The 14,490-nt window shown below is 41.4% G+C and overlaps 1 protein-coding gene and 1 long non-coding RNA gene across 2 annotated transcripts; both read right to left on the bottom strand.

The window, feature by feature from the left end:
- Positions 1-788: 788 nt before the first annotated feature.
- On the bottom strand, positions 789-11,166 carry LOC122783673 (mRNA decay activator protein ZFP36L1-like). The gene is made up of 2 exons (XM_044048462.1): positions 11,006-11,166; positions 789-2,489 (listed from the first exon to the last, which is right to left on the bottom strand). The coding sequence occupies exons 1-2, from the start codon at positions 11,057-11,059 to the stop codon at positions 1,497-1,499; spliced, it is 1,047 nt and encodes a 348-aa protein (XP_043904397.1). The 5' UTR covers positions 11,060-11,166; the 3' UTR covers positions 789-1,496.
- On the bottom strand, positions 8,744-9,798 carry LOC122783674. Its single transcript, XR_006362068.1, has 2 exons — positions 9,065-9,798; positions 8,744-8,814 (listed from the first exon to the last, which is right to left on the bottom strand). It is a non-coding gene; the product is annotated as an uncharacterized LOC122783674 (long non-coding RNA).
- Positions 11,167-14,490: the final 3,324 nt, after the last annotated feature.

The raw sequence follows: 14,490 nt of genomic DNA, 5'->3' as shown, positions 1-14,490 counted from the left end.
GGTTAGAACAAGGCTCTTTCTGCATGGAGTTTCCATGTTCTCCCAGTGTGTGCGTGGGTGTTCTCCGGCTCCCTCCCACAGTCCAACAAGATGCAATATGGGAATTATGTGAATTGGACACTTTAAATTGTAGGTATGAGAGTGGAATGGTTGTTTGTCTCTATGTGTGGCCCTGTGATGGACTGTCCAAATGGAATGATTGTTTGTCTCTGTGTGCAATGGACTGGCAAACTGTCCAGGCTGTGACCCACCATATGTCATCTGAGATTGGCACAGCACCCTCTGCAATAAAGCGGTAGATAACGATGGATTGATGCTTTCGAAAATGAAGCAACTTATCCACCCAGTGTTCAGAGTTTTGGGACAAAATTAAAATTGAACTTAATAAATAATATGCATGATGGAGACAGTTCATATCTATACATTGTGATGCTTACATTGAAGGATTAGTAGTTAATATTATGATGGTGTACTTTTGTAATGTTCCAATCTGGTTATAAATCTATAACACATTAAACATGTATGTTCCATAAATGACATAAATATTTTACCCAAATCATTCAGCCTAAATGAGGCAGACAAGGACAAACTGAACTTAACAAGTTTGTCAGTGCAGATAAGTAAAATAATGTGTTGTAAATAAGGTGAACATATTATACTGAATTGTATCCACAGACTCTACACCCCAGAGAAAGACAACGGTCAACCAGCTCAATAAAACAAGGCACAGAGCAGTCTGTGACTCAGCTCAGCACAATCACATGACATGAGCAAAACAACAGTTCATCTTAGTCATGATTAGAAAGCTTATTGGTGGTAGCAATAACCTTCAAGACCCATTGGAAAATTTACATTCACTAATTTTCTCCTGTTTCATGTCAAAGTTGAACACATAGTTGAAATGCAGTGCATTACTTATCAGGTATAAGTTTGCAATACACACGGTGATCTCTGCGCTGCTTTTCAAAATCATATCACCAAGGCACCACTGCAGAGCACGTAGCAACAGTTTAGAGCTGAAACAATTAATTGATGAATCGATTATTAATCAACAACTATTTTGATAATCAATGAATCGGTTTGAAACGTTTGTCATGATTAAAACAAGATTTCTGATTGTTTAAGCTTCTTAAATGTGAATATTTTGCTCTGGATAACAAAGAAATCATTAAAAGTTAATAATTTTGGTTTGTGGACAAAACAAGACATTTGAGAACATCATTTCCAGGTTTGACGAACACCAAACATTTAAGGTTTTCTGATATTTTTGGACCAATCGTTTAATCGAGAAAATAATCGACAGATTAATCGATTATGAAAAGAATCGTTAGTTGCAGCTCTACAACAGTTGATCATGAAGAGACTTAGAGTCTGATTTGGTGGGGCTACTTTAAGTTAAAACAGAGAAAGCATTTGGTCGATGTTCTGACGTTAGAGAGGTAACATTCATTCTCTCTCTCCCTCCACTTACATATGAGGCTAAAGGAGGAGACTCGTTAATCATCAGAGATGGAGAGCCTGCTAAAGATGGGTAGGCGGTGGGAGACATCCAAGAGGGGGGAATCAGACCCACTCTGACTGCCCATGCTGCTCTGGTATCCCTCCTGGTCAGACAGAGAGTCTGGGGGGCTCTCTGATGTGGGCTGAAAAAAGCCGGGGGTGGTTGGAGAAGGCAGGGCCAAAACATTGGTTTCGGACGCAATTGAATGGCCCAGGGTTGGACCAAACAGGTTGGCGAGCTCCTGGCTGGAATAGGTAGGAGGGTTGTTCTGCCACTCTGTAAGTTCTTCAGTGGAAAACATGGGTGGAGGTGTGACAGACCTTGGGCTGTCCTCTGGGCCGGCAGAGCTGGGGAAGCCAGCAAAGCTGACGCTGTGTTGTAGCCTAGGGCGCTCCATCTTGTTGAAAGCAGAGAGGGGAAGGGGCCTGCGGCGTTCCTCTGCGTTGTGAATGAAGTGGCAGCGGGGACCATAAGGACAGAAACCAATGGTATGGAAGGTGCGACACAGTTCTGTCTTGTATTTTGGGTGACGGCTCATGCTGCGCAGCTCATGCATGCCATGGGCAAACTGGCACTTATCACCATACTTGCACGTGCCGTTCCCCTCAAAGGGCCGACATAACTCAGTTTTATAGCGGTTTGAGTTGACTTGGCTACTTGAAACCACATTCACCTGATGAACGGGGCGAAACCTGTCCCCCAGCTCCGAATAAGAACGCTCACGGAAACGGTTCTCCTTGTTGTTGCTGCTGCTGCTACCAAGCACCACTGGTGGATCCATTTTAAGGCTGTTGACATGAGTGAACTTTGTACTGGGGAGGCTGACTGAGTGAAAGCGTTGGAACAGGCCTCCTGCAGAGGGGGCCCCCACTACTACCCTGTCCATCAGAAACACAGCAGGGTTGCAGGAGAGGTTTGCATTGGAGCACGGGACAGACGTCTGCCCAGGTCCCTCAAGACTGTTGCTGTGGTTCAAAATCGAACTGTTCTGTAAAAAGAAATGTGTGACAACAGAATCAACATTTCATCCTTTGTGATGTCAATGGATAGTTACAGTTGTGTGCTGTGCTTATAAACCCTTCCCAAATGCTACAAACACACCTATAGTGTTAGTCATCGCTTTAGCACCAGCTGAATTCTGTTTAAGTTTTGCTCTAAATGAGAGCAGAAGAGTTGCCTGTGTTAATGGAGTTGTTTTCCTAGTTATGCCTACGTCCTTATGATGCATGAAAAAGAATACTCAGTCATGTTTTTGTGGTCCCCCTTAGTGTAAGTATAGGCGATAAAACGTTCGATGTTGAATTCCCTGCACTTATGACGGCAGCATGCGCATTTCACCGAGAATGTTACCGCCCCACCAGTAAGTTTACTTGGAGAGCTCCACCTTAGCTCCACCTTGTCCCTGCGAGAGTGCAGGCGAGGGAGGAAGAGCGGTATTATGTCAACGCGGAAGGACAAGTGTGCTGTTGGTGGCTGCACAGTGGAGCACAGTGTTTTACAGAGGATTTTATATATGAAGCTAATGTGCCGGATAAAGTCAGCAAACGTGTGTTCATGTGTTCGCACCACTTCACATCAGACTGCGGCCAGCGGTCGCCGTATTTAGTCAGCGCCGTACAAACACACACACTGTTAAGAAAAGGTCACATAGAGCTCATAACTGACCATTCTGACACGTCCTAATTAAAAATATTTGTTCAGTACGTCCTCCATGACCGGAGCACAGACTCAGTCTGATACGGTCAGATACAGCAGCAGTTTATGTTGCTCGCCACTGGCAATCAGCGGTGGCGATCAGCGGTGCTGCACTCTCTGTGCAGCAGTGCTGCAATCTCTCTAACCCTGCACGCTCTGTGAAAATCAGTTAAAAAGACATAGGGACAGCACCGCTGATCGCCAGCGGCAAACTGCCTAAACAGGCGCTGTGTGTGACTGATCGCCAGCTCCGGAGCATACAGTCACCGGTCTGATGCAGTCGCATACAGCGGCAGTTTATTCAGCTCGCCGCGCGCCGCTGGTTTTTAACTGATTTACAGTTGGACAGTGTTCGGCTCCATCCTTATGTAGGACGTCTCTTCCTGTGACGGCACTCTCGCTGTTTTCTGCGCACACTGCCATGTTGATATACACATATACATATATATATATATATATACACACACACATATATATATACACACACACACATATATATATATACATATATATATATATATATACACACACATATATATATATATATATATATACATATACATATATACATATATATATGTATATATATATGTATATGTATATAAATATATATATATATATATATATAAATATACATATATATATATTACACTTGGCCATGGGCAGTCTGGAAAAGGTTACAAAGATCTTTCTAAAGCTTTGGGACTCCAGAGAACTATGGTGAGGGCCATTATTTACAAATGGAGAAAACATGGAACAGTGGGCAACCTTCCCATGAGTGGCCAGCCGACAAGAATTACCCCAATAGCGCAGCAACGACTCATCTAAGTGGTCACAAAAGAACCCAGAACAACATCTAAAGAACTGCAGGCCTCACTTGCCTAAGTTAAGGTCAGTGCGGGGTTATGGAGTGGCTCAGTGGCTAAGACTTCATGGTCGCAAGTTAAACTCCACCCCTGGCAGGTTGTACTCAATTCCCTTGTAAGTCGCTTTGGATAAAAGCGTCTGCTAAATGACATGTCATGTCATGTCAGTGTTCATGACTCCACCATAAGAAAGAGACTAGGCAAAAATGGCCTGCATGGCAGAATTCCAAGAAGAAAACCACTGTTGGGCAAAAAGAACATTAAGGCTTGTCTCAATTTTGCCAAAAAAAACATCTTGATGATCCCTAAGACTTTTGGGAAAATCCTCTGTGGACTGTCGAGACAAAAGTTGAAGTTTTGGAAGGTGTGTGTCCCATTACATCTGGCGTGAAATTAACACCACATTTCAGAAAAAGAAAATCATACCAACAGTCAAATATGGTGGTGGTAGTGTGATGGTGTGGGGCTGTTTTGCTGCTTCAGGACTTGGAAGACTTGCTGTAATAAATGGAACCATGAATTCAGCTGTCTACCAAAAAATCCTGAAGGAGAATGTGAGAATCTGAATGGCTTCTGAGTGGCCTAGTCAAAGTCCTGACCTGAATCCTATTGAGATGCTGTGGCATGACCTTAAAAAGGCGGTTCATGCTCGAAAACCCTCTAATGAGGCTGAATTACAACAATTCTGCAAAGATGAGTGGGCCAAAATTCCTCCACAGCATTGTAAAAGACTCATTACTATGGCAAACGATTGATTGCAGTTGTTGCTGCAAACGGCGGCCCAACCAGTTTAGGTTTAGGGGGCAAGCACTTTTTCACACAGGGCCATGTAGGTTTAGATTTTTTTTCCCCTCCCATAATAATAAAAACCGCATTGTGTTTACTTGTGTTGTCTTTGACTAATATTTAATTTAGTTTGACGACCTGAAACATTTAAGTGTGACAATCATGTTAAAAAATAAGAAATCAGGAAGGGGCAAACATTTTTTCACACCACTGTATTACTCTCAGAGAAAACACACGTAAACGGCTACAGTACCTAAACCTGGACTTGGAAAGTTATTGTGGTTTGTTTATTTCATGTTTAAAATGACACAGTGACACAAATAAATGAGTAATAAACTAAACTAGGGATGCACGATATATCGGCATTAATATTGTTATCGGCCGATGTTCGTCATTTTTTAACATATCGGCATCGGTTCAATGAGTAAAACTGCGCCGATTTTAACAACCGATGTTTATACCCGTCTAATTATTGTTTGTGTATGTGTGTCGGGAAGGGGAGGCCATGCGGCATTTGTTTGGGCATATGACAGTGTCAGTGGCGCAAGCGCAGCACAAGATGTGTGTGTGTGTGTGTGTGTGTGTTGAGGAGAGAGAATGTCAGCGGTGTGGGCGATTTTTCAGGGTGTCAATAGAAGATACGCAAAAAGCATTATGCAACACTTGCAAAGTCGAGGTAATGCGCGGAGGGTTCCACGTCAAGTCATTCAATACCACAAATTTGATTATGTCATTTGAAAAACTGCCACCCTGAAGTACACAAACAACGGCAGGAAGCTAACGCTAGTAACATTAGGCGGCAGACAAAAAGAAAGCAGCGCAGCTGGGACTCGACCAAAGGAAGACTTTGGCCAGGGCAATAACGATCAAGGTAATGGAAATGATTGCTCTTGACGACCAGCCGAGGGTTCCGACGGTTGATAACGCATATTGAACCCCGCAGCAACCTGCCAAGTCGGCGCTACTTTTCCAATGTTTTGCAATTGAATAAATATCTGGTTGCCATGAATACTGGCAAGTTTGATAAAGTATTTTCACATGTTTTTTTTATTATGGCAGCTCTTAGTAGAGCTTGTCAGGTATTGTTTCTCATAATTGTTGTGTAGTTTTATTGTGAAGGGAAGTGGTGCGGTTGTTGTTGCCGGGAGGAAGGGTTGTTGACTTTATTTACGTACCCAGTATAGACGCCCTTATCTCGGTTACAGTAACTTTGGCAGGGTATTATTTTTATTTATGTTCATGTTTGTAATTTATGATCCAAACTTTCTCACAGGAGTTTAGTGAGTTGAGGGAGTTAAACTGTACTGTAATTTAGTTTAGTTACACACTTGCTACCCTTTACTTGTAGTTGGTTACTTGTGTCTTATGTGACCTTGTTATTTGGAGGTAAAATAATAAAGGAAGACATGTGATTTTCATTCTGTACAAACTTTTATCATCTCAGAAACTTTTTTTTAAAACATATATCGATATCGGTTATCGGCCATAGCAGCAATATTAATATCGGATATCGGTATCGGCGGAAATAGTCATATCGGTGCATCCCTAAATTAAACGGACATCTCATTACGTACATTACAGTTTAACTCGTAACGTTACACTGAAAGCAGAACACGGGTCGTACACAATTAATTGCAAATGACACACTAACATTTAAAGATCCTATAGCCCGGAAGTGCCAATTAATGCTGTATTTTTGTGTGTATCTGCGCCATAACCTTGTTTATGAAGCCCTAAAAGTCTCAGCAGCTACAACAAAAGTAGTTTGTCTTCTTCAATATAAAGCATGACACAGCACCAAACTTCACCTAAAGGAAGGAGCAGTGCCAACAATACGTATCTGTCTCTGTGTTATTGTTTTGTCGTTTAGCATTAGCGATAGTCGGCTACATTACATTACATTACATTCATTTAGCAGACGCTTTTATCCAAATCGACTTAGAATTTGAAATATTGAGTACAACCTGCCAGGGATGGAGTTGAACTTGCGACCATGAAGTCTTTGCACACAGGGTCTTAACCACGGGCGGTCTTAACCACTGAGCCACTCCACCCCAGGCTACAGGCTAAGCTACACACTACGCTCGTGTTTCATTTGCATGTGTGTTTATCATCTCGTTAACCACAACGTTATCCAAGCTACAGGCGTCCTGCAGTGTCTTCTGAATCTGGCTCAGACTCTGGATCAAATGTGTAAGGGATTACGGCATTACTCAATGTTTTGATCATTGCTAGTGGTGCATCTGCCTTTCCAGAGGGGGAGCTGCGGGTCTGAGAGCTGACGTGCCAATTACATCACTTCCAGGTAACTGGCCAATCACAAGACAGTGGGAAAGCTCTCGTTGGCTGGCCAATCACAAGACAGTCTGTGCTCTGCGGGCGTGGTTTTGGTCTGAAACAGCACGGCTGACGAGAGCGTCAGAGATGATACATTTTCATCGGCTCGTTTGTAGCGACTAGGACTTTTTTTTTACCATAGAAACGACTTCATGTTTCTAAGTACACCTCCATATCTCACATTTAAGTGAGATAGGACCATGCTATGGCCGTTTTAATTTCCTACCAATTCAATGTTACCTTAGTTGAACATTAGCGTAATCTAACCCAGTTACTGTGTGACATCGCGCACTCGTATTTCCTCCTTTCATGGCAATTTTTGTGGCATGATTTGCAGGCTGGTGGGCTGTCCACAATGACACCAAGGTCATTTTTTTTGAAGCCCAAAAACTCCCACACGGCTGATTTGAATAACTCTTCTTTTGCCATACTATAAAAATCGGGAACGGCTCGATTCTGCAACTCGCATGGAACAAAGCAACACAAACGGTAACACGCGGCTGTTGTGTAACTACCTATGTACTGTATATGGTTCCGGCATAATATTTTCTGATGGTATAGAGGGAACAATTGTGAAATAAAGTAATCGTGACATCCTTACACACAACTGTAAAATGAATACCTTTCATTTCTGCACAAAACACTCAGTACGTTTAAATCCACATTTTAAATCAAGCTGCAGCTGTATAAATTTGATTTGTGTCTATACGACACTTTACGAATTGAGCAAACGAAAATGAACAAATTGCAAATAAAATATTTACTTAATCATTCAAAATTATTTTATTTTATTAGTTGAAAATACACTTTTTGTTCGCAATGATCAGAATTTTGTTCTGCTTCGACTCTCTTGCGTGTGCGCTCCCTAGTTTATTTGTTGCACCGTGGTTTTTTGTTTGCGATTCTCATTCACATGAGCAGGTTGACTGCTGATTGGCTACTGAGACAGCTCAATGGACTAGAAGTAGTAACAGACTTGGAGTCGCTGTCCGTCTGGAACTTAGACAAAATACTAAAAGTATCTAACGTTTGTTAAATACTTATAGGGCTGGTTATCAAATGTTCGATACCGTACCAATACCGATACCATCATTTCGATACAGGTTCTTGAACGCTACTTTTTTCGATACCGTTTTATAATATAATTTTAAAAAAAGAAAATTACATTACACATTATGGTACAAATCCACCCTTAGTTTTTATTTTTCAGTTTTGGCATTTTTACATTCAATGCAGTTTTTTTTTTACAAAAAGAAAAAAAATTCAATGCAAAAACAACAATTGCAAACAAGAGACAAGTCATTTACACTAAGGATCTCACAGAAACTTAGAGATGTAAAATCAATGTCTTATCTCCCCACTTGACATTAGAAAACAAAACATAACAATAACATGGTTGTATTATTACTCAAAAACCATAATCTAGGCTAAGATAACCTAGGCTTAACTGGTCAACAATAGCAACAGTTTACTCACCTCAACTGTAGAAAAGGGTAACAAACCTTTAACAATAAAGTTGTGACTGTGGCACTCGTCTTGTTTTTCTTTACTAATTTTCTTTTTCTGCCAGTGTGAACAGATTCACACTGACTGGCCTTGTGCGCCTCCTCACATCAGGGTCAGAGGTCACTGTGAGGACAAGATAAACATAACAGTGAGCTGTTTAACAGCTGATGAATTAGATTTTAACAGGTTAAGCTTACTTACAGTTACTGTCTATATTCAGTTAGCTTTCCATTTAGTTAGCTGTATAGCCATACCATAACATAAAACTACATACTAATATCTTAAGTTAGCATTACATGGATCCCAGTTCAAGCACATATTATGCTGCAGTAACGTTAACTTCAGTAAACAAACATACAACACGTAAACTTACCTGTTGAAATCCTCGACACAGCGCTGTCAGTACTCATGGATGAAGCAGAGTCCGGTGGTGATTTTAAATCAGGCCGCTCTGTAACATCCACAGTACAGCTGTGGTTGAGAGTAGGTGGATGGCTGCGCTTCGCTCTTCTTACATTCAAATACTGAGCAACTTTCTGCTCTGAGGTTGATGCAGTGCACGTTCGGGTGCTTTGTTAAACGTTGTGTTTCCGACCTTAGTGGCAATATCTATTTTACAAATATTGTGTTGCACACCATATTAATATTACTTTTGTTGAAATGAAGCCTCACTTTCGACCTCCAAAGCATTTTTAGCCCCTTCATCACAAGTCACAACACACTTACAGTATGTATAGTTAACAACACGGAAAACACATGAACGTGGTCTGTGGGCGTAACCGCATTGTATTCTACCACATGTAATGTTACAGCCAATCACCAGCAGCATTATCAGATCTTGTGATCTTGATCATGTGACTAACTCCGTAGGTTTCGAAACTTCGGCCTGAAAAACAAGGCACGTTTCGATACCAGGTAGTATCGAAGCATTTCGGTCGGTACCATAAAGAACTAAAGCTTGGTAACCAGCCTTAGATACTTACAATTATTTTGTTGAATGTTGACAGAGAAAACTTGGGGAACAAGTTCCAGATGGACAGCGACTCAAAATTCCAATCATTGCAAACAAAAAGTGTATTTTCAAACAAATAAAATAGAATCTTTTTGTATTATTTTATATACAATTATTATTATTGTATATATATTATTGTATATATTTTATTTGTGTGTTTTGAGGTTTATTTTTTTTGCTCAATTCATAAAGTGTTGTTTGCTACATTTGGTGGATGCACAAAACTCAAGTCTGACTTCATTGTAGCTCTATCTTAGTCAACGTGTTTACATATGGGCTGAAATATGTTACATATATTACATTACATGTCATTTAGCAGAGGCTTTTATTCAAAGCCACTTACAAGGGAATTGAGTACAATCTGCCAGGGGTGGATATGTGCCTAAACTTGAATAATTGCATTAAAAACTTTGAGCAAGATTAACCATTTAAATTCAAATATAAATGATTCAAAATTGTGTTCCTGGTGGCACATATTTTAGCCTATATTTACATGACATTAAAAAAATGAATTGTTATCTTAGTACAACTAAAATTTGACTTTTAACATGCATGCAAGCACACTGACTGATCATAAGGTTATACAGTTTCCTAAGCATTTAAGGATGTCACAACAATCTGGATAAATAGCTAACATCCAGTATTGTACGATATGTTTAACACACCAATCATACCTTGTAATCTCAGATGCAAAAATTAGAGGGTGAAAATAAATTAAGAGCCATTTAGAAGATGATAGAGTCGTCTCTTATTGGTTAGCTGTGATCAATGATTGATTAATGATAATCATTTGAGTTCCGTTCACTCGCTTGTGCTTTTGCAATGACGTGCTACACAAATCGATGCTAAAAGTTAACCGTCTCAACTCTGAAAACACGCCAGGAAACTGTGCAGCACATGAGTCTGACACACGCTCATGCAGAAGCTGCCTACTTATGTTACGGTGACGCTTATCTAAATTAATAAACGTCCAGATAGACGCGGACGAAGTCGTTTAGTGTCACTACAGCAAACACTCATTTACGTCATCGTCATGTGCGGGATCAGGCCAATGTTCCAACATACAACACAACGTTAAACTGTGACTCCCAAACGACACTAACCGCGACACAAAATAAGTGTTTCACTTTACAAAGTGCTGTAGCGGGTGGACAATCTAAATGGTGACACACGGTACGAGCCAGAAAAACTTCACGTCGCACTTGTAGCAACTACAGTAGCTAAGCTAATGCTGCTATGTGAGTGTGTGTGTGTGTGTGTATGAGCTGGCGGCTCCAGCCGGATTAGGCGTCATTTATTCACCTTGTTGGGAACTTCTGTGCACTCCGGGAAATGCGAAACAACAGTCGCTGTCATTTTTGTAGAAAAGAAAAAACAGAAAATAGTTGCTGGTCGTTGTTGTTTACCCTGCAGAGAGCCCCCTCGGCCGCGCACCACTGCTGCGCAACTCTTTTTCAGCAGGCAGCGGGAGAAGGGTCTAGCTGCAGACCCGCAGACCACTCGACGACACACCCCCTCACTAAACAACACACCCCCTCACACTACACGACACTCTGATTGGGCCACAGAAGAGACTGCGTTTGAAACGTGATGACGTTTACTAACGTGATGACGTTGCTTTTAGTGAAACTTTATTTACACACGCGTATTTCACAGACACTTGTTGACAAGAGACTTTTATCCCGGTGTGCGACAGGAATAGAGAAGAATAAACACTCGTGTTGACTTTTATGAACACAGAAATGTTCTTTCTGTGCAATTTGTGAATAATTAATGTCACTTGTAAACTATGAAATGTTATAGCCAAACTGCTAAAATATATAAATGCCGATTTGAAACAGGCATGCAGTTCTTTCAACATTTAATTATAACGTTTACACAATATAGTATCACCTTTATGTGATCTAATTATCACGTTTATACAACATAGTATCACATTTATATGATCTAATTATCACGTTGATACAATATAGTATCATGTTCAGAGCCGGATTAAATAAATGGAATATACTAGGCAGACTGTATTCTTTGGGGGCCCCTCCATTGATGTTATTTATGAATTTAAATCTGAAACTTACCAAAGTTACTAATAAAAGTAATTCACATTTTACATAGCGTAGTCTTTGGTTACGAGTTGGTTCTTTGAATGCTAAAATAAGTCATGTGTCGTATATTAAACAGTTTATCAGACTATTTTACTACAAGGCTCTATTAAATGCTATTAAATTATCCTTATCTTATCCATTGCGAGTGTCATTGTTAAGGCAGTAGTACCAGTAAACCACCAATAGGTGTCAGCATTGCTATGTAAACAGAGCAAATAAGATAAATGTTGTAAGCGATTGCATTTTGCAGAAAATCTTAATTAAATGTGTTGATTAAATAGTTTAATAAGTAGTCAAATATACAAAGACCAATCAAATTTGCAATAAGAAACTGTGTTGTCGTGGTAAACTCTCGCCTTGCGCCAGCAAAGTTTGTCCCTTGATCACACCTTACCTGCCGCACTGCTCCACGAATGGCAATGAATGAACACAGGGCGTTAATGAAGGCATCTGACGTCAAGTCATAGAGCATTTCAATGTGAATTGCCCTGGAGAACACACAGGTGAGTAACAGTCCGTACCTCTTCAACTCTTTCCTCCCTTCCTTGATGTAAAACGGGCCGAAACAATCCATGCCACAGAAAGTGAATGGTGGTGTGGCTTCTGTTTGGTCTACAGAAAGATCTGACATTCTTTGTTGTTCCATACTTCTTCTGAATTTTCTCCACTTAGTACACTTGATATGGGTTGAGACCGGGTTGCTACATCCGAGGATCCATATGCCATTGGAACAGATCTCATTTGTGATTATTCCCCGGCCTTGATAGTGGACTCTTTCATGATAGTGCTTGACCAGCAATGATGAGATGTGACTGTCTCTTGGAAGACCCGCCAGATGCTTTACATGTGGATGTAAGGGAGCATGAGTCAAACGGCCTCCAACTCTGATGATACCTTGATCATCCAGGAATGGATTCAGTCTGTGCAGCTTGGACTTTGGTGGTGTCTCCTTGTGATGCTGGAGATACTGGATTTCTTGAAAGAGGTTTGTTTCTTGAACCATTTTTATTATGTTTAACTCTCTCCTCTCTCTCCTTTCCTCTAGACTTGTGGCTTCACAGGACCGTGGCATCAGACCTTTGACTTCTCTAGCAAGGCGCTTTAATCGAGCAATGGCCTTCACCAACATTGACCAATCTGAGAACTTGTGTAGGCGATCCAACAGTGACCTCACCCCCTTTGCCTGCATGTCGAAAACGTGGGCCTTCTTGAGCTCTGGGTCACTACTTGGGCTCTCTCCCACCTTGACATCTCCAGTTTGTAACTCTTTCTGCCAAATCAGGTCTGGGTCTATGAACCAGTTAGTTGTTAACAGCTGGTCAGCTGAGAGACCTTTTGAGGCATGATCTGCTGGGTTTTCCTCCGAAGTCACATACCTCCATTTTGCAGATTCTGTACTTTGTTTGATACATTCTACACGATTAGCTACGAACACATGAAATCTTCTGGCTTTGTTACTGATGTAGCCCAGAACAATCTTTGAATCTGTCCAGAAGACTTCTTGCATACAATCCACTTCTAGCTCTCTTTTGAGCATGTCACTGACAGCTCTAGTCTTGGTATAGTGGTCATCTTAGTAGGAGCTACTCTTGAACTCCCCATGACTAGAGTACAGTGCACTTCACCTGATGTACCGATCACTCTGAGATATGAACACTCTCCATATCCTGACACACTGGCATCGGAGAAATTATGCAACTCATAGTGCAGAACTTCAAAGTTTGGTGGAACGTAGCACCTCTGGATCTTCACACCAGCCAGGTTTTTCAGGTCTTGGAGCCAGGACTCCCACAGAGGTCGAAGGTTGTCAGGTAAGGTGTCACCCCAACTGAGCTTGTCGCGACACATCTGCTGGACAACCCTTTTCCCTACCAGGATAAACGGTGCCATGAATCCAATCGGGTCAAATATTGAGGCGACCGTGGACAAGACTCCTCTTCGGGTGAGTAGATTCTGTTTGACAACTACTTTGAACTGGAATTCATCTGAGGTCGCACACCACTGAACGCCAAGCGCCCTTTCCATATGATGTTCACCCAGTGCCATATCCAGATCTTTGGCAGCCTCAACACATTCCTCCTTAGGAACTGTGGCCATGACTTCCTCACTAGTTGAGATGAACTTATGCAGCCAGAGTTTGCCTGTGCTGCAGAGTTCTCTTGCTTCCTTCACTAGTTGGATGGCTTGCCTTTGAGATGTGACACTTGCCAGCCCATCGTCAACGTAAAAGTAGGTAGATGGTTGATTTTCCAGATTTCCAAGTAATCCAAGTAATCTTGGTCTTCTGTCTTTACATTGAATTGGTGAAACATGCGCTTGATGTCACACATTATCGCCACAGGACCTCTACAAAAACGACAAAGAACTCCGAACAAATTGTTTGTCAACTCAGGGCCGGTTAGCAGATGGTCGTTCAAGGAAGTCTCCTGAAACCTTGCAGAGCAGTCGAAGACGACGTGGATATTTCCAGGTTTCTGCGGATGATACACCCCGTGATGAGGGATGTACCACGCTGGAGTCTTGTTGATGTCTTCTTCAGGAACCCTTTCTGCGAGAGCTTGAGGACAGTTGTAGCCAATTAACAAGCCAACGTCACAACTTTGTAGAGGAGCTATGTCAGCTGCAATGTGTTCAAGGTGAGGGAATGTGTTCTCTGTTTGCAGGTATGAAGTCTCTTGTATA

This window comes from Solea senegalensis, linkage group LG17 (assembly GCF_019176455.1).
Source record: "Solea senegalensis isolate Sse05_10M linkage group LG17, IFAPA_SoseM_1, whole genome shotgun sequence".
Lineage (NCBI taxonomy): Eukaryota > Metazoa > Chordata > Actinopteri > Pleuronectiformes > Soleidae > Solea > Solea senegalensis.
Note: the sequence above shows the minus strand (reverse complement) of the source record. Positions and strands in the feature narration are given on the sequence as shown.

Coding starts and splice junctions, on each gene's coding strand:
- LOC122783673 (XM_044048462.1), bottom strand. CDS start 11,059: ATGACAGCGACTGTTGTTTCGCATTTCCCGGAGTGCACAGAAGTTCCC. Junction 2,490..11,005: donor GCACAGAAGTTCCCAACAAG/GTGAATAAATGA, acceptor TTCTTTTTACAG/AACAGTTCGATTTTGAACCA.